Below are 21893 nucleotides of genomic sequence, written 5' to 3' on the forward strand. Positions count from 1 at the left end.
CATTGAGGCCTGAGCAGGAGGGCTTCATCGGCACTCGTGATCACCCACCCTCCCGAGCTACCTAGATTTATGCCTAGTGACACCAACAAGAGTTTTCCGGGGCCCCCAGAGCAAGTGAAGGACCCTGCTCCATGGGGCCCCAAAAAACTCTCGTGGGGGCCCCTTTGGGGCCCGGGGGAAATTGCCCCACTTGCCCCCACCCTCTGGGCGGCCCTGCCCAAAGCCCCCATTCCATCAACACATAAATCAGTCTGACTCAGGTAAGCACTCAGGACCCCTAGTTCCTAGGACCCTGCCGGCGGTGGGTCAGGTCCCAAGTCCTGCTGAGACTTGGATCCAAGCCTTGTTATTTAGCAATGTAGATGCAGTTCAAGCCACTGAGCTGAGTCATAAAGTTGGCATAGCACTCTGTGGTCATGTTTGGACAGTTGTGAGACCCAGATCCAGCAATTGTAAAGCCAGGTTTACAATGCAGCTGGATGCTCAAGCACAGGGTAGGAGACACCAGTCTCAGAGACCAGAGTTTGCAATGCAGTGTAGACATAGCTAAGGTGACACATATCAAATAAATTTGTTAGTCTCTAAGGTGCCAGAAGTACTCCTCCTTCTTTTTATATCCAACATGGGTGATCCCTGTAAGCAAAACACCAGTAGCTGGGGTACAGCCTGTGTGAGCAGAAAGTACCCATTTGGACATTCACTTGGCTAGCCTGCCATCTCTCATGTTGCACACAAGGACATGTTCCACCTCCACGGTTACCCATGGGAGTGTATTTTGTGGTGGCAACTTACAGGATGTGTGTAAAAACGTTTGATCTCAAGTCAGGAAAACCGGACTAGGAACCGCGCGCGGCGCAACAATCGCGTTAGGGTGACGGGGTGGGGGCGCGTCGGCAGCCTCTCTCCACGCAGTCCGGCGACATGGGCTGGGAGAGGCGGCGGGGGACCACGTGTGACCTGAGGAGCCCCTGGAGGAGAAGGGAGGAGCCGGCGACACCATGTGAGCCGCTGGCCGGGGGCAGCAGGAGCCCATCGTGAAGACAGATGGGGTGAGAGAGAGTCCGCTCCAGCTGTCAGCGCGGCTTCAGCCCTGCCCCCGCCCGCGCCCCTCCTCCGCCGCGCGTCTCTCCCCCCTGGCCTCGGGCAAACCATGGCGTCCAGCGAGGAGGACGGGCCCGGCAGCGGCTCGCTGGAGGAGAAGGGCAGGAAGAGGCGCTTGGGCGCGATGGCCACAGCTTGGCTCATCGGCTACAACATCGCCATGACCGCCGGGTGCGTGCCGGGGAGCGCTGCGGGTGCAGTGTCATATAGCGGGCAGGCACGGCGGGCCGAGGGGGAGCGGGCTGCGGACAGGTGGCGGCCTGGCGACCGGGGGCGAGGGGCGGCAAGACTTGGGGGGCGGGGTCTGGTCTAGCAGGGGCGGCAGAGGGGCTGCCTGCGGAGCTAGCCCTCGCCCGCCTGGCATTTCCTAATACGGTGCAGCGGTGCAGCCGCGAGCGCGTCATCTCGCAGCCCGGAGGGGAGGTTAAGTATAGCCTGAGCCGGGAATGCTGGACTGGGCTGCCGGGGCAGGGGGCTCCCCTTGGCGTAAGTCACTGCGGCCGCCCCTGTACGCTGAGCCGGCTTTGCGCAGAGACGGGAGGGTCCCGCCTCCTGCCTGGGGCTCCCTGCGCTGGAGCTGCTGGCTGCAGCCGGCTCCCCGCTCTGAGCAGGGCTTGCTGGGGTAGGCACACTGCAGCAGGCTGACTGCCAGCTGGGGCATTGTACAGCAAGGCTGCCTGGGGGGGAAAGTGGGGCAATTTGCCCCCATGAGAATATAGTATTCTATAGTATTGCAACTTTTTTTATGGAAGGCCCCCCCCCAAATTGCTTTGCCCCAGGCCCCCAGAATCCTCTTGGCAGCCCTGCTGCACTATCCAAAGAGCCTTGGCAGACTTGGGGGGCTCAAGCTGCTCCTGAAAGCTTCTGGAGGGGTTGCAAAGTGGCTGGAAGCGCGTTGTTATAGCAGGATTCCTCGTTTTCCTCCCATGCCAAGGGAGGGGACAATGTGGCACTGCCTGCCTGAAGTTTCTAAAAGCGTTGGTTCAAATTCTTACATTGGCGAGCACTTAGGAGACAGGCAACGTATATTACTCTTAACATGGCAAATGGAAGAAATTAAAGTGCAGGAAATGATTACTGTTATTACACTGAAAAACCATCTTGGCTTCAGTCTAAGCAGCATCATTGATAAATATTTAACTGATATTGAAACAGTATTTTAAGACATTAGTTTCCATCTTCCAGCTCTATCTTGGTCTCGCAACTTGCTGCTCTACAAATCACCGTCTCTCAGTATTGAAAACAGAGGTTACAGGCCAAATTCAACCCTGACATAAGCAGACAAAACTCAGTGGATTTGTACCCACTTGCCAAAGTTGAATTTGGCTCCATATGTCATTTCAGTTTTTGTCCTCAATTCAGCTACTGGTAGGGCCATTCCAATTTAAATGCACTCCTGGGCTTATTAACAGTTACACCCCAATGCATACAAACTGATGCCCAGTGTTACAATGGATTCTTTTGAGAAAATGTGGTATTGGTATTGAATGGTTGTACTGAGTTTTAATGTTAAGGGAATTCTGGCTTATATTTAAGTGGTTGATTGTATGTATTTTCATTCCTTTTAAAGATTTGTCATATTAATAGCGGTAGTTTTCATAACATACTTAAAGTAAACTGACAATTTTCAACCTTTCAACAGAAAATTAAGACTTTCACAAATTTTAATACTTAAGAGTAATTCGACATTGAAACATTTTACATAGGGAATTGTTGAAGTCAGGCATGGGACTTTATGAAGTTATATTTGTGTCAGCTTTAATTAGTGTTTTTATTCGTTGTTCATAATCTTTGCTAGTTTGGAATTGCTATGTTTCCTCATTGTATTTCCTATTGTTCATTTGTTCAGGAGCACTGGGCTCCTGCCATAGACTTTTAAGGTGGAAACACTCATTTTAGTTGTGATCCCTGCAAGTGCTGAAGTCCCACATCTCCTGTCAAAACCACTGGTAGTTGAGAGCCACCAGCACTTGTAAAAGTGGGCCCTTTGCTTCTTGTGTGGGATAGGAAAAAGAAGAAAGACAAACATTTCATCATCTTTTCAAACCAATACAGTACAGTGGATACTCTTAAGGGAACACTGAAGGGTAATACTAGTACTGACAAGCTTATTCATTTGGCAAGACAGTACTTGTTAAACCAGGGTATTCCTAGAATTTTATTAACAAAAACTGTGCTAACTCCTCTTTCTAATATGGGATTACATTTTGTCATTCGTACTGGTAAAGGCATTGGTGGAGATGTTCAAAAGTGAAAATGGCAGGTAGGTGCCCAAGTTCAATTGAAAGTCAGTGGAGTTAGGCCCGTAACTGTCCTTTAGGCCTCGGAAAGCCTTCCTCAGGGGAATTTATTGTGTAGGGTAGTTTCTGTTTCATACTGAATGCTTGTCTGATGTTGAGTGAAAGTTTCCATTTTTCTGTATGCAATACAAAGGCCTATATGGGACCAAAAAAAAAAAAAGTTGCAAGATGAAGACCAAATAAAATGGTCTGTGGAAGTGCTTGTTTAAAGAATAACCTGTCTCAGCAAGAGATCTACCAACTTTTTGTTTTGTTAAGTCAGAGAAGACATTTCATGTTCCCATTTTGTTGCAAAATGAGATTCAGGGAATGTTTTTGGTTTATATTTATTGCCTTTTTGGTCAGATATAATATGGCTTCTCAGGGTACCTCTTATGTAAAGATACTGCTGTCACCTGCCATATTGCCAACCATATAAAAATCCATTATAATTCTCCTCTGACACATACTTTACTATAAAACACAAAACATTTAGAACCCTAGACAGCGTTATTGTGAAGGCAACATGTATTGATGAAGTTAAAATAATCCACTGATTTCAGCAGTGGGTGGAGACCACCTCTCATTTTATACTCTACAAACGTTTACTCAGATTTTACACTAGCCATAAAAAACCTAAATAATATCAGTGGGTGTTGTTTAACTGGCACTTGTGTTTCATTTTTAGGACAGGAAGTGGAATTCACCCCGTGCCCCAGCATTATGGAACCTTGGTAGTTACACAACACACTGGGGAATAGATGTAAAATAGGCATGATGAGAGAATCCACATTTGCAGTGTATGGTGGTACATGACTAGCGTAGCTGAAGTCAATGTACTTAGATCTACTTACCGTGGTGTCTTCACTGCAGTAAATTGACAACTGGTACTCTCCCGTCGACTCCGCTTGTGCTTCTCATTCTGATGGAGTACCGGAGTCAACGGGAGAGTGCTCAGCGGTCGATTTATCGTGTCTACACTAGACACGATAAATCGACCCCTGCTGGATCGATCGCTGCCCACCTATCCAGTGGGTAGTGTAGACAAGCCCCCACATATTGAAAGAGAGGCTTGGAGATGAGAGAAGCTATTGTCACAGGGTGTACCTATCCAGTAGTGTCCCCTTCTGGCCAAGTGTGGAGCTGTAGGTGCTCCCAGACTCACTTTCCCCTAAGGTCACCGAGGCTTTACATGGCCTTCTGAAGGGTCTAGTTTATTAACGAAAGACCCAATAAAAATACCAGCAAGCCCTCACCCCAGCATCCTATCTGGGAAACAGAGTCAGTCTCAGTTTATCAATTCCCACCTGAGTCCACCACTTTCTTCTAACAGGGTTCTCTCAGTTCAGGGCCCTTTTCCAGAGTCAAGCCTCTTGACAATCGCTGGGAAGAATTCTTTCCTAGAGCCAGAGGAGGGTGTGCAGAGATTTGTCAGCAGTAGCCCTTCTCTAGGGAAGCACACAGTTCCTGACAGGCTGGCCCTTCTGCCACTCTTTGGAATTCCCTACCCCATCTGAGCACACCTTCCAGGTCCCTTGCTCTGGTGAATTCTTCTGCCCTCAAAAGCTTCCTATCTCAAGGATCCACCTCAGCTGATCCCTGGTAACGCTTTATCAGGCTCATTAGCTAATTAGCTACCAGCTGGCCACCTAGAGATTTAATTCCTTCCAGATATGTCTGACTTGGCTTTTCTTTACAGGAGCCTGTCACGAGTAGGCAGGTTCCTGAGGCTCCTAAAAGGGCTACTGAGTCCCCTGCTAAGTGGCCACACAACTTCATGTAAGCAATATTTAAGGAATGCAGCCCCTATTCCCGGCAGGCTTCCCGCAGCCCCCATTGGCCAGGAATGGCGAACCACAGCCAATGGGAGCTGTGGGGGGCATGTCTGCAGACAGTTTTTTAATTATAGGTCATGCTGCTTCAGTGCTAAGGGGAACATGCTTTTAGATAGGAATCTTTCAGACATTACTTTAACACAAGTCAGTGTTCTCCAGCTAGAAATGAAAATCACTTATGTTTGAAGAATAGGGAATAATCCCAATGGTTTGGCCATTATGTCTCCTCGCTGGCATTGGCTACTGTCGAGAGACAGGACACTGAGCTAGATGGACCTTTGGTCTGATCCAGTATGGCTTATGATCTTTAACATACAAACTACAGCCAGGCACGCACTGGCTGATTTTTGCCTGGATTATCCATGCACAATACATGTAGACAACTTTGATAACACTCAGAGAAAGAGCAACACTAAATAAAAGCAAACTATTTCTCACTAGTATTGTTTTGTAGACACCTGTCCCCAGACGCCTTCTGTGCAACATAATTGATACTTCTCAACTGAGATACTGTATCCAGTACAACTGTTCATAAACCCGGTGCTCAGGTTTCCACCTATGAGTTTTTCAACATCTCTAAATCGAATCCAGTATGTCGAGATCAAGCTGAGTAAATGTAAACAAAACATCTCGCAGCCCACCAGCGAATTACCCTGGAGAGCCACATGCCAAAAGTTGTTGACCTCTGCCTTAGGTTTTTTTAAATTTATTTTAGCTCAGATTTGTTAAGCTTTAATTTGACTAACAATTATTATTGTCTTCTTTATTTAAACAGCAGAATGCATATTTTAAAAAAATCATCCACTCTTAATATCAGTACATGATTACCAAGATGTCATTTCCAGAACTAACCACTTTGGCCAAAATTTTCAAAAGTGACTAGCAATTCTGGATGCCTGGTTTTTTAGTGCCCAACTTTAGACACTTTAAATTGGCCAGATTTTCAGAGGATGGGTATACAACACTTTCTGAAAATTGGACCCCTTTATTGGTATCTTATGATGGACACTCACAAACTGAGGCACTCAGAATCACTAGTTGCTTTTGCCAGTCTTGGCTTCAAGTCCTTATGCACCAGTCCATCAAAGAGCTTTGTGTGGGTAGAACCCCACTCTCAGGGGTCCCCTTACACAGAGCTCCTTGCAGGATTGAGACCAAGTTTGGAAATGTTGGCCATAGTGCTTTCTTTTCAATATGTTTTAAGAAAACAAAATACATATATTCAAATAATTTTTTTAAATTTTTCGTGTAAATTTTTCAGTTTTCTAACACTATGGAATTATGATAAGCAATTGGGGATTTGAAATTATATTGGAAAAAGCCCCATAGTCTAGACTAGAACCATTACACTGAGTTGTTCATAGGTTTTCCAGTTGAGGACAACTGCTGGTATATGTAAAGTGGCTGGCACCTGAAGTTGGCGCCTTTTTTTTTTTAACATGCTAAGTCGTTAAAAACAGCTAAAATACGTGAATGAATACTCTTTGAATAATAGAGATATGGTCCAATTATGGAAAAGAGAATACCTTAGCCATGTAACACAGAGAGCTCTTTGCAAAGAGAAGCAAGGCATTCCCTCTATACTTTTCTACAAAGTAGGGTACAGGAGCTAAATAGTTAATGGATTTTGCTATATTTTAAATTATATTTTCAATCTCTTTTTAAACAACACCAGTCAAAAATCAAAGTTCTTCTTCAAATGTTTGAGATGAAAGTAATGTAATGAATAATTTAGATACCTTGTGTTCTTAGAATTCTCATTTGAAAATTATCCATTCTCTTTCTTTTCTAGGTGGCTGGTATTGGCTATTGCCATGGTACGGTTTTACATGCAGAAAGGAACATACAAAGGTTTATACAAAACTATTCAAAAGACACTTAAATTTTTCCAGACATTTGCTGTGCTTGAGGTAAATTTTTAATGCTACACATTTCTTGAGAAAATATTTACCCTCAGCAAAAAAAAAAAAAAAAACTTCATTAAAATAGTGTTAAGGATGAAAGAATATCTCAGAATTTCCAATTTTTCTAACTTCATGTATTTTTAAGGTGTTTTTTTGGGGGAAGGGGAAGGTTGGTTGAAGGGAATGGATACATATTGTAACATTAACTCTAGGCTACTAAATTATTTGCTTAGTATTTTTTTACATTTCAAAAATGCTTAAGAATTGCTCAGTGACAGATCTTGGAAGCCACACAGGGCTCCATTCCTTATGGAGCCTATTTCGTTGCAGACACCCTGCCCTCCTCCATGGGTGATTGCTTCTCTCTCATTCCCCATACAGGACTCATTATCCCCCATATGGCTTTCTCTCTTTTGCTCCTTCCAGACTGGACCCACATGCCCCATATGGTTTTCTACCAATCTTTCATTGAACCATGACTTTCCCCAAAGGGGCTATGCAAATTTTGCAAAGCACTCTGGAGGCTGAGTGCGCTTGACACATGCATCAGACTGATACAGATGTATATATACATTCATCAAGCAGATGTATGTATATACTACATGTGCCTCTTTTAACATGTATGGTCATCTGTGTTTTGGTTTTTATATTATAATAATACCTTTACATTTCTAAATAATTCTGTCTGAACCCATCAACACTAGTCATAGATTTAATTAGCAAAAGAATTAATAAACTGTCTTCTGAAATGAACAACAAAGAAAATTTTAAAATTCTTATGTATCTGAAACACCTTATGTATCTTGCTTTAAATTTTCCAGAAGAATTCTGATCTCGATAAGATGTTGCATGTGAAACTGAGGTTTGGTTTTGAAGCTGAAGAGCAAGGTGTGTGTATGTATATGAAAATCAGTCTTATGTAAAAAAGTTCCTTTGGTAAGCAAGTCAGTCTTGTTTCAGTGGTATTACAAATCAAGGGCCTGATCCTGTGAGGAGTGAAGCACAAGAATTCAGGGTACTTGGCACCTCACAGAATTTGGCCCTAAGATCTTTATTTTTGCTGCTGTTAAAGTCCATGAAAGTGTAGTATGAATAAGGAGTAAAGGACTAGGAGTAAGCTTAGATTTTTGTTAACAGCAGCAATGTCTTTGTTTATACTGCAAACAGTAAAATGATTTTAAACGAGTGACTTTTAATTTATACTTATTTTTATTGACAGGTAGTCCACTGTGCAGTTGGTGAGTCTTTTGCTTTTAATGTCTCACTTAACTGATTTCAAACGTGAATTATGGGACATAGATAATGTATTTCTCTTTTTAAGGAATAGTTCACACCTCTGTGCTTGTGACTGGGGTCCAAGTGAGTTCAAGAATCTTCATGGTGTGGTTTATAACACACAGTATAAAACAGGTGGGTTCATGAGCAAATTCTGTTTTACTCTTTTCCAGGAAGGGCTGATTATTAATACAAAGCTAATTTTAGCAGGAAGTGTTATTTAACTAGTAATAAGATCTGGCAAATGCTCCATATAGGGGGCTCTCACAAACTTCAATCAGAGTTCTGCTGGTAGAGAACCTACAGGATCAAGCCTATAGTTCAGGGGTGGGCAAACCTTTTGGCCTGAAGGCCACATCTGGGTATGGAAATTGTATGGGGGGCCATGAATGCTCACGAAACTGGGTGTTGGGGTAGGGGAGGGGGTGAGGGTTCTGGAGAGGGGCCAGAAATGAGGAGTTTGGGGTGCAGGAAGGGGCTCCAGACTGGAGTAGGGGTTGGGGTGCAGGGGTGTGTGTGTGAGGGCTCCGGCTGGGGGTACAGGCTTTGGGGTGGGGATGAGGGGTTGGGGGTGCAGGAGAGTGCTCCGGGCTAAGACCAAGGGGTTCGGAGGGCAGGAGGGGGATCAAGGCTGGGGCCGGGGGTCGAGGGTGCAGGATCCTGGCAGCGCTTATCTCAAGCAGCTCCCAGAAGCAGCGACATGTCCCACCTCCGTCTCCTACGTGGTTCCCGGCCAATGAGAGCTGCAGGGGCAGCATGCGGAGTCCCCTGGCTGCCCCTACATGTAGGAACCGGAGGGGGGACATGCCATTGCTTCTGGGAGCCGCACAGAGCCATGGCATGCGCGGAGTGGGGCAAGCCCCCAATCCTGCTCCCCGGCTGGAGCACTGGAGCGGGGCCAGCCCTGAACCCCGCTCTCTGGCAGGAGCTTGAGAGCAAGATTAAAACGTCTGAAGGGCTGGATTCGGCCACCCCTGCTATAGTTTACAGTTGCTTACACATAGGATGCTGGTAAATGCCATTGGAGAGAGACAACAGAGACATATTGGGTTGCTGCCAGGTTTGATCTGTTAAGCAAGATCAAAGGCTAGAGCTTCTGTTCATCAACAAATGTACCATACTGTCAACCATTCCACTTTGAAAAAGAACTTCAATTAGCATGTGTTGAACGTACATATGGAAATCATTCTTAAACTGAATGCATCTGGATAAACACTGTTGTGACATTTTACACTGGTGTTTTCTTTGTAGTTTGTATTAAATCCTTTCTGCAATTTTTTTCAATTAATATTATATTAAAATTATATGTTCACAGCATGCCACTATAATAGACTGTCATTAAAAGGAAACCTCCCAGCATATGAAAATTACCCAACTTCCCCCTGAAAGTGTTATGTGGTTGGTTATAGGTTTTAATGTAGATTCTGTTGTTTTGTTAGCTCAAGGAAAAGTGGTCCAAGGAATCTATGATTCTCGTAATGAATGGACTAGGACTTACAGTTTAGTTTGTCTGAATTTTATTTACTTTGCAGGGCTTGAAATTCCTATTCTATAAAGATAAATATTGAGGAATGGATCCCAACTTTTGGGTCTGTGCTCCTATGTGTGTGTCTTGGGTCAGAACTTTTTTTAACTCAAGGTGCTGAGCCTTTAAACTTTCTCACCAGCAGGTGGCACAAGCCTAACTGCTGATGAGATATGAAAGCCAGTCAGGAACTGCTTCCATTGTCAATTCCCTTTTTATCTGTTCATAGAAGAGAGCTCTCTTATACACTTTGTTTCCTTTACCTCCCTTTTTTGTAATACCAAGTAGGTTTATCTTAATTTTTTTTAAAAGCTAAGTGCGTGCTGTTTTGCTTTTAGAAGAAAAGAAAAAATGTTTAAGTAGTAGGGTGAACAATTGGGACAGTCCCGATTTTGGGGTCTTTTTCTTATATAAGCTCCTATTACCCCCCACCCCCTGTCCCAATTTTTCACATTTGCTGTCTGGTCACCCTATCAAGAAGTGAATCATTTGCTGGTTACATTGAATGAGGAGGTCGAGGCTAGGGCATATATCACTGATGCTCATCATTCTACTTTTATGTGGAACGGACTAAACCTTGTTTCACTCTTTGTTTCACTTGATTTCAGTACAGTAGGTCAAACTACATCAAAAAAATCCCCATATCTAAACGTCTGAATGAATGAATGTCTCCTTGTTATTTCTTTGCATGCCTGAACATTCAGGGTCATGTGAGGGGATATGTAGTTAGAGGCCTGTTAGTGATGATAGCCAGCCTCAGATCTCACTACTTGTCCAGGAGATTTGCGAGGCAACCACATGGAATTCTCTACATCAGGAGTCGGCAACCTGCGGGATGCGTGCCAAGCATGGCACGCTAGCCGATTTTGAGCGGCACACAGCCGCCCGCCGCAGTCCTGGCCCCCAGTCCCACTCAGCCCTCCCGCCCACTGCTCTCCCCTGCGGGGGCAGGAGACAGAAGCTTGGTTCTTCGGCAACCAAGCTTCCCTCTCCCCGCTTCTTCCCCCAGAGTGGTGCTTTCCTGCCCTGCCCCCTCTCCTTCCCTGCGCCAATCAGCTGATGACCCTAGCGAGGGGGAGGGGTGAAGAGCAGCAGCATGCAAGCAGTTCCCTAGAGGGGACAGAGAGAGGTAGGGACGGAGCCTTGGGGAAGGGGGTGGAACAGGGCATATCTCTTCCAGCCCCCTGCCCTGAGCCGGGGGGCTGGGAGCACTCCTACGAGCCGAGCACCCCAACCCTCTGCCCTGAACCTCGCCCACCTCAACACTTACCCAGCCTTCTGCTCTGCGTTGCCACAGCCCCATCCTTCTGCCCTGAACCCCCCCACCACATACTCAGCCCTCTGCCATGCACCCCCCAGCCCTCTGCCCTGACCCTTGACCCCCCTCCCACACCCACCCTTCTGCCCTACACCCCCCTCACACCCCAGCTGTCATCCCTGAACCCCCCTCCCCCAGCCTTCTGCCCTGACCCCTGAAACCTCCCCATCCAGGTCTGGGGTCCTGGACGCAGGCTCTGCTCAGCCCGCTGTTGGCCTCGGTGAACAGAACCCCAGGCTGGCAGCGAGCTGAGCAGGCTGGTGGCATAAGATCAGCATTTTAATTTAATTTTAAATGACGCTTCTTAAACATTTTGAAAACCTTGTTTACTTTACATACAATAGTTTAGTTCTATAATATAGACTTATAGAAAGAGACCTTATAAAAAGGTTAAAATGTATTACCGGCACGCGAAACCTTAAATTAGAGTGAATAAATGAAGACTCAGCACACTGCTTCCGAAAGGTTTGCTGACCCCTGCTCTACATACTTATTCAAAGCACTAATGCTTGGATTTAGCATTCTGACCTGAATCCAGGTTTATCCTATCGGTGGTAGCCTCTTATCTACTTTAGGTGGAGAGTAGCCTAATTCTCTTCTCCTTTAGCTATATATTTGATTATCTTTGTACTTTGGTTTGCTTGTTTTTTTCCTTTTGTTATTGAGATTTATCCTAACCCTCTTAATTTTTTAATAAATTTATAAATAAATAAATAAATTTAAATCTTGTTTCCAATTTACACATGTTGAGCCTAATTTTCAGAGGTGCTGAGCATCTGCACCTCCTAGTTGTGATGTTCAGCATCTTTGAAAAGCATTTAAGCATTGTCACTAGGTTGCATTTTGTTGAAAAACAGTGTTTCCCTTTTCTGTGTTTGGAACAAAAAATGTCTCTGATTTTATTTTACAGAAATCCCAGGAGGTTTTCAGTCTTCAGGCACAGAAATTACTAAATTCCTCCCCTTTTAAAGAAAATAATTAAATCACTTTTGTGTGTAATTCTTCTCAGAAGGTATTATTTGTAAAAGACCCCCAACCATCATCTTTGCACAGTTGGGGATTCCCCCTTCCCCAAAGGATCTGATGTTTTGAAGCAGCAGGTAGATACCCACTGGTGAGGCAGTTTAATGACTCAGGACTTGAATCTTTAAAACACTGCAAATGAGTATATTCACCCACAGCTCTTGATCCTCTCACTACTCCTCCTTCAGTGATCGACCCACTCCCAACTGCTAACTGTCCTGCAAACTCCTGAGCACTCCAACCTGATCTCCTGCTACCAGGTTTCGCTTTGTTGCCCATGGAGCACACAGAACAAAATGAATTGTCTAGTGTATCAGGGAGACATTAGTAAGCAGGTGTGGGGGGAAGCAACAAGAGACATGGGCTAGGTGAATGTAAGAAGACAGACAAGACAAAGAGTAGTGTGATGTGATTTTATCCAGTCTAAAATGGAAGAGAAACATTCAGGGCCGCCCAGAGGATTCAGGGGTCCTGGGGTCTTCGGTGGCGGATCCCAGGGCAGAAGGACCCCCCGCCACCGAATTGCTGCCGAAGACCTGCCCCGGGACCCACCGCCAAAGTTCCGGAAGGACCCCCTCCGCCATGGGTCTTTGGGGCACTTCGGTGGTGGGTCCCGGAGCGGAAGAACCCCCTGCTGCTGAACTGACAACGATGACCCGGAGTGGAAGAAGCTCCGGGGGCCCGGGCCCTGGAGTGAGTAAAGGACCCTGCTCCAGGGGCCTCGAAAAAACTCTCCTGGGGGCCCCTGCGAGGCCTGGGGCAAATTGCCCCTCTTGTCCCTCCCTCTGGGCGGCCCTGGAAACATTATACATAGTATTTTGAGAAAAAGAAAACAGAGAATAAACACAAACAAATAGATCAATAATCAGAAGAAAGAGAGCAAATTAAAAGGGCAGATGCAGGGTAAACAGAAGAAGGAATTAAATCAACTAAATAGTTTGTGTTTTGATGTATTTACAATGGTTACAATCACTTTGTACTGCACAGTTAGCAAAATTTCAGTATGTTGGTGAATATCTGTAATAGAAAAGTTAACGTGATGGTGACTACAGCTGCCGATTATTGATACCCAAGTTTTCCTTCTCCTCAAATTCTTAGTTCTTTTCCAAATGTCTTAAGTGGAAGCCTGTTGCCGCTTGCATAGAAAATAAGTTTAAGGGTGAAGAAAATGTTGGTTCTTTATACTTTCACAGATCCAGAATGAGGAGAGCGTTATTCTTTTTCTGGTCGTTTGGACTGTGACAGAGATTACACGATATTCCTTCTACACATTCAACCTGCTCAACCATTTGCCATACTTCATTAAATGGGCCAGGTGGAGATGTCTTGCAGTTTAGTTTCTCATAGTTCTGTGCATGCTAATTTCATGCATGCTGAGCTAATACACAGGAGAACATGTGTGAGCTTTGGCTTTGTGTCAGAAGAATGCGGTTGGTTGCTTTGTTTATTTAGGAATATTGCCATTTGGTTTAAAATGTAAAGGATTTTTATTTTAGCTCAAATAATTGGATGTGATTTGTTTTTTAATTTCTGTGTTTGATAATTATTTTCATTTACTAGTCATCCCTTTGTTTTATGCTTGCAGGATTACCTTTTAACTTTTAGAAATTTAAGTTGCATTTTGAATACAATTTAAAATGTACTAAATTATCTTTTTTTTTTTTTTAAATGATCATACCATGTATCCTCTTACGCTATGCAATAACAAAAAACAAAACCTTTTGTTGCCAGAAATCTAGTTGTTTACAAACATAGGCCCAGATTCTACAAGCACTTACCCATAGACACTGTGAGTGCTGACTGTGATGGGACTACTCCAAGTGCATAAAGTTGAGCACATATATAAATCTTTGCAGGACTGGGGCCAGAGTGCCCACTCAGTCCTGTGAAGCTGCTGGGAGCTTTGGGCTCTGATCACCTTGCAGACTTTGTCCCTTATTCTGTATTCAGTTTACGATTTAATTGGAGGTTTTGCAAAACCTTCGTTAACGTTTTAACTAGCTTAGCACAAACAACAAGGGCATCTTTTTTTATAGAAGTAACCTTGAAGTAAACAATACTTGAGTATGTTACTGTATGTGAAATACATTACTGATTGTGTTTAGGTGTGTTTAGGTTGGGTATTTCCCATGAAGATTAACTGGATCAATTGCATCCTCTGTAATTATTGAATGAAAAGTAAATATATATACAGAATAGACTTTGCTTTTTATGAAGCAGATGAGTCTTTTTTAAAATTCATTATAGATTATTATTTGTCATATTTGTCCAAAAACATATTTTTATTTGTTCATTTATTTTGCTTTATTTTTGTTTTGTAGACAACACAGTTCTGATTCTTCTAATGCACTTCTTTGATATGGCTGATATTTATGTCCATTCTTATAACACATTGTCTTTCTGCTCATACAGTATGTGGTAGGTTTTGGCATGTTTAAGACTAAATGGCAAACTTAAAAAAATAAACAGTTAAAAGATCCCCTGTCTTAAATTGAATATATATTTAGGCTTTAAATTTAGAATCATATTTGAAAAATATCAAACTATCAGACACTCCCAATGTGTCCAAGTTAGAGAGTTTTTTCTATTCAAAATATAATAAGGCAGTAGGAAAAATAGTCATTCTGACAAAAGAGCCTTATACGTGTGTGAAATATACAGGAAAACAAACATTTGAAAATTAGTTCTTCTGTCGCATATTTCACCAAGGATTGGCATCAGGAATCGGGGGAAATTGATAGCTGGCACAAATGGGCACAAATCCATTGGCTTATCTGAGTTGTGTCTTCTGTTCTCTACCTGCCTCCCCCACCTCTTCCTCTCCTTTGAGTGTTGTCCTTTTTTGAATATATAGATATATATCAATACACACGTGCAAACCACAGTAAACTTCTATTTAATGCTTTGGGATCACTAGCTCTTTATTTTGAATTATAAAAGCTTTGTCTTTCCCTATTAAATAGAATAAATACACCTACATTTTAATTCAGAATACCCCATTTTTGGTTTGTGTCTGTTCTGCATATGGCCAAGTTGTATTTGGAGTTATGCCATCAGTTTCTTGTTACATCTCACCTAGTCTGTTCTGTTTGATGTATGAGCCCTCTAAGCCCATCCATTTCTAGAGAGTTTCATATTCAGTTGCTGCCATTTTAAAACTCATCTGGTTTGGTCATAGAATGCATATTGTAAATTTATTTCAGACCCTATGAGGCAGCTGTCATTGCTTTCTCCAGCTTGAATGCAAGAGGACAGTTCTTTATGAATGATTACATCTGTATGTCTTACCTTGCATGAGAATTTTTCAAAACATTGCTGATTTCAGTTCTTACTTTTCCACCATGTATGTAGCATATGGTATTCAAAGTAGTTGGCTTCTTTCAGTGCCTTTGCTTTATCATTTATTTGAAAGTTGGTCTGTTTGTTCTAAAATGGGTTCATTGAGATATCTGGTCTCACGCACAGATGCTTTTGCATCAGTAATTCCCATTAATGTAAATGGCAGATGTAGTACATCGTTAGATTCCCCATATGACAATGGGAGGAACAGGCTTTCTAGGTATCTTAAGATTCCATTAACTTCAGTAGAATTACAATGGGGAAGGGATGCACTTGGACCAGTGGCATGGGCTGTGATGAAGATATGTATTCCTACTTACTGTTGGTCCAGGCCGGCTCCCAGGCCAATCAGTGACACCAAGATCAGGCTCTATAAGTCAACCAAAACAAGATTATTGGATGATACAACAGTTTTCCAACCTTTGACTCTTTATCTTTAACATTGGAAAAACATTAAAACATTTTGATATTACTGCAAACTAAATGTAAGGGCTTAAGTCCAGATCCTCATCTAGTATAAATCAACATAACTCTATTAAAGTCAGTGAAGCTGTGCTCATTTATACCAGCTGAGGGTCTGGCCCTTGGTTTTCTCTTGCAGGAAACTACTATAGTTCATTGCTGTGCCACTAATTGTCAAAAGAAGAAATGTTACAACACAAATTTCTTTAAAAAAAATTAATTCTTAGATTTGTTTTTCTTCAGATACAACTTTTTTATCATCTTGTATCCTGTTGGAGTTGCTGGTGAACTTCTAACTATTCATGCTGCATTACCTTATGTGAAGAAGACAGGCATCTTTTCACTGAGACTTCCCAACAAGTATAATGTCTCTTTTGACTACTACTACTTCCTTATTATTGTCATGGCCTCATATATACCATGTAAGTATTATTATACTTTAATAATACCAAGAACACAATGATACATTATGCAGCCATTCTGAAACTGTGGGTCAGGACCCCATTTTAATGGAGTCGCCGGGGCTGGTGGTTAGACTTGCCAGGGCCAAAGTCCAAGCCCTGTCGCCTGAGGTCAAAGCCCAAAAGTTTCAGCTCTGAGGAGGGGCTCGGGCTTTGGCTTCAGCCCTGGGAGGCAGGACTCAGGTTATAGGCCTCCCGCCTGGGGCTGAAGCCCTTGGGCTTGGGCTTTGACACCCCCCTCCACTCCCCTGCTCGGGGTGGCAGGGCTCCAGTGGGCTCAGACTTCAATCCCCCTTCCTGGGGTCTTGTAGTATTTTTTGTTGTCAGTAGGGAGTCTCAGTCCATTAATGGCTATTAGCCAGGATGGGTAAGGAATGGTGTTCCTAGCCGCTGTTCGTCAGAGGGTGGAGCTGGATGGCAGGAGAAAGATCACTTGATCATTACCTGTTAGGTTCACTCCCTCTGGGGCATCTGGCATTGACCACCGTTAGCAGACAGGATACTGGGCTGGATAGACCTTTGATCTGACCAAGTATAGCCATTCTTATGTTCTTATGCAGTGCAATGAAGTCTAATAATTATAGGCACAGCTCACGGAGACGCCTGTAGTTAACGTTGCCTAATACTTTACTTTATAGGACCTAGTTAGTTAAAATTTTGCCACACTTTAACTGCTTAGGCAGAAATTTTTCATGCTTGGTGTCTGATTCAGGTTGAATATATTTGGAAGGCTTCAGTGAAAATAGTTTAGCCATTTCCGAGAACAAGATTAGGGAGAAATAAGATTTGTTGCTTATGTTAAAAGAATCCTACTACCATTTTGTTGAGAAGCTCTAGCCCCTCCACTGTTTGAAGAAAGGACTTGAAATTTGAATCACGGTTGGTGTCAAGGATGTGCATTTTGCAATCCCCATGAAAATCCCATCTAAAATTTGGCCTCTGAAAATCATGGTTTGCACATACTCAGTAAAGGTTTGTTAGAGGCTAGCAGCAAAATTCTCTAAAAATTCCATCTGCACTGAGCATGTTGCACTTCACTCCTACAGAACTTTGTTCCAACAACACAGAGCATGCTTCAGACCAGGGGAAGCAGGACGTTTCGTGCAATCGCTCACTCCTGGGAACCACTATTGAATTAGACACATGAACTGATAGCAAAGAGACTGTCTCTACTGTGTTCTCAGAACCGAGAAGCTGTCTCAATCAAATGCAGAGAGATGAGGAGCAGCATGGGCATGGGGCAGACTCGGGAGGGATAGAGGCATGCTGGAGTCTACAGGCTTGGAGGGGGGGTAGAAACAGATGAGATAGGGAGAGGCTGGGAGCTGGGGGAGTTGAATAGTGAAGAAACAAAGGCAGGCTGGGAGTGGAGGCTTGGATAGGAGCAGAATAGGATAGATGCAGGAAGGACAGAGGCAGATGGGGATAGGTTGGGAAGGGTTATGCAAGGGGATAGGGCAGAAGGAGGATGTTGGAGATGACGGGCAGAAGGATCTGTGACCACTAGAACACACTGCCTTACAGAATTTGAACTGGGTCCTGAGCTTCCTGGGTCTCACTGTTTCTCTGCTGTTCTGCAAATATATTGGAAAGCCACTGGCAAACTGAGAATTTTAGACCAGTAAGCCCTACATCTGTACTTGGCAAATTAGTTGAAATGATAATAACAAAACACCTGGAATATTGTGATTGATAGGCTCTAACCAGAATGCATTCTGTAAAGTAAAATCACGTCTTACTAATCTCTTAGAATTCTTTGAATGTGTCAGTAAACTAGTGGATAAAGGAGCAGTGGTTGATCTAACTTATTTCGAGTTCCAAAAGGCCTTTGACAAGGTTCCACACAAGAGGCTATTAAGGAAGCTACAGAATCACAGGGTGAGAGGCAAACTCGTGAAGATTTAAAAGACTTGGATTGTTTACCTTAGTAAGGAGACAGATAAGAGGGGACATGATAAAAATATCTAAAATAACAAATGGTATAGAGAAGGGAGATTGGGATTTGTCTTCTCCCTGTCCCATAACAGAAGATCAAGGGAACATTCAGGGAAATCAAAAGGTGGGGAATTCAAAACTGATAATACTCTTTCACACAATGTGTAATTAAACTGTTGAACTCTTTGCCCCAACAACTCTTAGTTGTTGATGCCAACAATTTAGCAAGGTTCAAAAAGGGTTTACATATTCATGTGGATTAAGAGAATATCCAGAGTTATAATTAATTATAACAAAAATTGTGGACTTTTATAAATTTTATAATTAATTATAACAACAATAAATCTTATGTTTCAAGGGTTAAATCAATGTTTAACTATTAAAGGTCAGGATGAGATCTAATGTGAATGACAGTTTATCCCACATCTACATAGTGTATGATTTTTACACCTGTCTTGGAAGCATCTGGTACTGGTCATGGGACAAGATAGACAGTGGGTCTGATTCACATTGGTAATTGCTACATTTCTATGTGTCTCACCCCTTTTTAGTGTTTGGCACACAGTGGATAACAGCTTGCTACTGCTGATTGTTGCAGCATTAGCTTAAGTGGCTGAGGTCTGTGCTATGCACCTTAAGATATCAAGCCTGCTGATGACCCATGAAGGGATCGGTATGGTTCCACATGAAGGAATTTTTTGTTTTTCAGTTTACTTTGTTTAAAATTAGGAAATTACACACAAAGAAACTAGATCTAGGTATACTTCATCCTGCCTCAGTATGGGGGCTAGATGACTGCTTGACAGGAGCAGCGCCAGGGTTTCAGGCGCCTTAGGCGGAATTCGGGGTGTAGCATTTTTTGAGCTCCCCATGGGGCACGTGGGAGCGTCCAGTTCCGCTCTCATCGCGCCGCTGAAATGCCACAGGCGACACCAGCAGTCATTGAGCTGCTCAATTGCCTGCCGCTGTTTTCTGCGGCACGTCGGCAGAAGGTCCTTCTTCGGCGGCGCGACGGGAGCGGAATTGGAAGCTCTCGTGCACCCCGTAGGGAGCGCACAAAATGCCACCCCCTGAATCCTGGTGCCCTAGACTGCCACCTAGGGTCGCCTAATGGAAGCGCTGGCCCTGCCTCTTGATCTCCCTTTAGCTCTACAGTTCTATGATTAAAATAACGTTAAGATTGCAAAGTCAGGCACCCTGGTGCATATGTATTATGATATGGGGTAAAAATTTCAAAAATCCCTGAGTGACTTAGGTTCCTAAATCTCATTGAAAGTCAGGGGGACTTAGACTCCTAAGTACCTATGTCCCTTTTGAAAGTGGGACTTAAGGTCCTAAATCATGTAGATGATTTTGAAAATTGTACCCATAGTTTTTAATGATATATGACTTTTTCCCCACAGAAACCCCGTTTTATCCAATGCACAGGATGGATTGTGCTCTGGGTATGAATCAGGGGTATATGGTGAAGGAGACTGTTGTCTCTATGACCCTGCCTCATTTGTTGCAGAAGTTGGAAGGTGTGCAGTGAAGGAGGCAGGGGATTGCAGGAAGAGAAAGGATAGTCTTGTGCTTAAAGAAGTTGAATGCTGCCCTAGATAGTTGGATTCTATCCCTGCCTATGCCACGAAGTTCTTATGTGATGCTGGGCAAGTCAGTTAAATGGAACTAGTTATGTGTTCCTCATTTTCTGGATGCCCTACCTGAGTCACCTATGGCCTGATATGCATAGACGTTGAGCACATACAGCTGTAACTGAAGTCAATTAAAGCTGTGCATCGATATAATAAGATTTTGACACTGTCAATCTGTGTGTCAATTTGAAGCCTAGAATGTGTGTTGAGTCAGTGGAATGACGGAAACAGCTACAAGCCTAGCTATTAGTTCTTTTTGTTCTGAATATCTCCAGGTTCAGTCATCACTGGGATTCATTGTACCATCCAATTTTTATGTTCTCAGACATTTTCAGCATTTTTACATACACAGCTTTACAAATTCCACCCATGTTATAGTCACTAGCTGAACTTGTAAAGTGCTCTAAAAAGAATGTTCAGGCTCTAGGCATCTCAAATTGAGCACCCAAAATTAATAGACACTTTTGGCCTTAACCTCTCTGTGGTGAGTCTCTTTGCTCCCATCTGTGAAGTGGGGGTAATAATACCACATGCTTGACAGGGGTGTTGTAAAGATAACTTCACAGATATTAATGAATTTATCAGATACAACATTGATGAGCACCGCAGAAAGTCCTATGGGAGATGGAGGGTGGTGAAGTGGGTAGGATATTACAACAATTTCTGTAGGACAAGAGGGAGATAAGTTTGCATCCTCCTTCCAGTCCTGACCCATTCAAACCTTCCTCAGCACAGATCGTGGACCACAGGGCCATGGAGGTTGCTGAGAAATCATTGACCCTACTTCCGCAGCCAAAGAGTTGGAGGGAGATCCATGCACAGATCCCTACATGGATTTCGGTGGTGTGAACTGTCCCATCAGTGTTTGTCATAGTTTGCCATAATAAGCAACTCAGTGTTACTTGCTCCATCGCTGTAATTTTTCCTCAGCTGAATAGTCTATAGTTAGAAATGTAATTTCCCTTTTTTCCTCTAATTTGTTTGTTTATTCTTTGATCAAGTGTTTCCGCAACTCTACTTTCATATGCTGTGGCAGAGAAGAAAGGTGCTTCATGGAGAAGTGATTGTAGAAAAGGATGATTAACCCAACTCTTGTCACCACAGTGCTGTTTACAGAATAATAAGAAATGGAAACAGAACATTTCATGTGATCCTTTTGAGTCCAAGTTTTAAATTATGGAACAAGAATAAATGGCTGTGCATGAAATAACATGGATTGTATTGTTTTGTAAATTCAGTATGTCTTCAAACTTTGCTTTACTTTTGATTATTTTATTTCATTGGTTGGTTGTTTCCTCAAACTATTTTCTTCCCTTTTTTTTAAACATATAAGTTGACAAATAGAGGCAGGAGATAGAATAGCTTGCCAAATTGCTTTCTATTACAGAACTTCTTGTGGTCATTACGGAAAAAAAAAAACAGTTAATGAACATTATTGGAAGTATTCTGAAAAATAGATAATTCAAAATTAGGTTATTTATTTTTTTCATAGGACAGGTGGCTTAAATTGTGTCCTTTCTTATTATTTTGAAAACACTAATCTTTGTCAATATTCAAAACTGAGAGTTGAGTGTCTCTTGAACCTCATGAGAACATGCCATTAAAAGTAGTCAGTCCAGACTAAAGCAAGGATTATAATTCCTTAGGGTCTGACTCTGCCGCCCTTACATTAAGTAGTATCTTCCTTCACAATTGTCCTTTTGAAACTTCTAGAATCAAGTTCAGCATCAGTAAGCGTAGTAGAATTGGACCCTTCATTAGGCCTGAGACTTGGCATGGGAAAAGTGGTCCATGCTAGCAGA

General features: G+C 43.1%; 2 protein-coding genes across 3 annotated transcripts in view; both read left to right on the forward strand.

Annotated features, from left to right (window-relative positions):
* The window catches only part of LOC127044584 (tRNA (cytosine(38)-C(5))-methyltransferase-like), a 513024-nt gene that overhangs the window by 116075 nt on the left and 375056 nt on the right, over positions 1 to 21893 (forward strand). The window lies entirely within an intron of this gene.
* HACD1 (3-hydroxyacyl-CoA dehydratase 1) lies at positions 963 to 21307 on the forward strand. Of its 2 annotated transcripts, none has more exons than XM_050939680.1 (7): positions 963 to 1272; positions 7008 to 7125; positions 8339 to 8357; positions 8447 to 8529; positions 13454 to 13575; positions 16305 to 16483; positions 21093 to 21307. In XM_050939680.1, exons 1-7 carry the CDS (start codon positions 1151 to 1153, stop codon positions 21173 to 21175), a joined length of 726 nt encoding a protein of 241 aa, XP_050795637.1. In that variant the 5' UTR covers positions 963 to 1150; the 3' UTR covers positions 21176 to 21307. The 2 variants fall into 2 exon arrangements, with proteins under 2 accessions (XP_050795637.1, XP_050795636.1); XM_050939679.1 differs by having other exon boundaries at positions 964 to 1272; positions 8441 to 8529.

This window comes from Gopherus flavomarginatus, chromosome 2, assembly GCF_025201925.1.
Source record: "Gopherus flavomarginatus isolate rGopFla2 chromosome 2, rGopFla2.mat.asm, whole genome shotgun sequence".
In the NCBI taxonomy this organism is placed as follows: Eukaryota; Metazoa; Chordata; order Testudines; family Testudinidae; genus Gopherus; species Gopherus flavomarginatus.

Excerpts from the sequence above, each read along its gene's own strand:
- HACD1 (XM_050939679.1), top strand. The coding sequence starts at position 1,151 with ATGGCGTCCAGCGAGGAGGACGGGCCCGGCAGCGGCTCGCTGGAGGAG. Across the intron at positions 13,576-16,304 it reads TACTTCATTAAATGGGCCAG|ATACAACTTTTTTATCATCT; the intron begins GTGGAGATGTCT and ends GTTTTTCTTCAG. Across the intron at positions 16,484-21,092 it reads CATGGCCTCATATATACCAT|TGTTTCCGCAACTCTACTTT; the intron begins GTAAGTATTATT and ends TCTTTGATCAAG.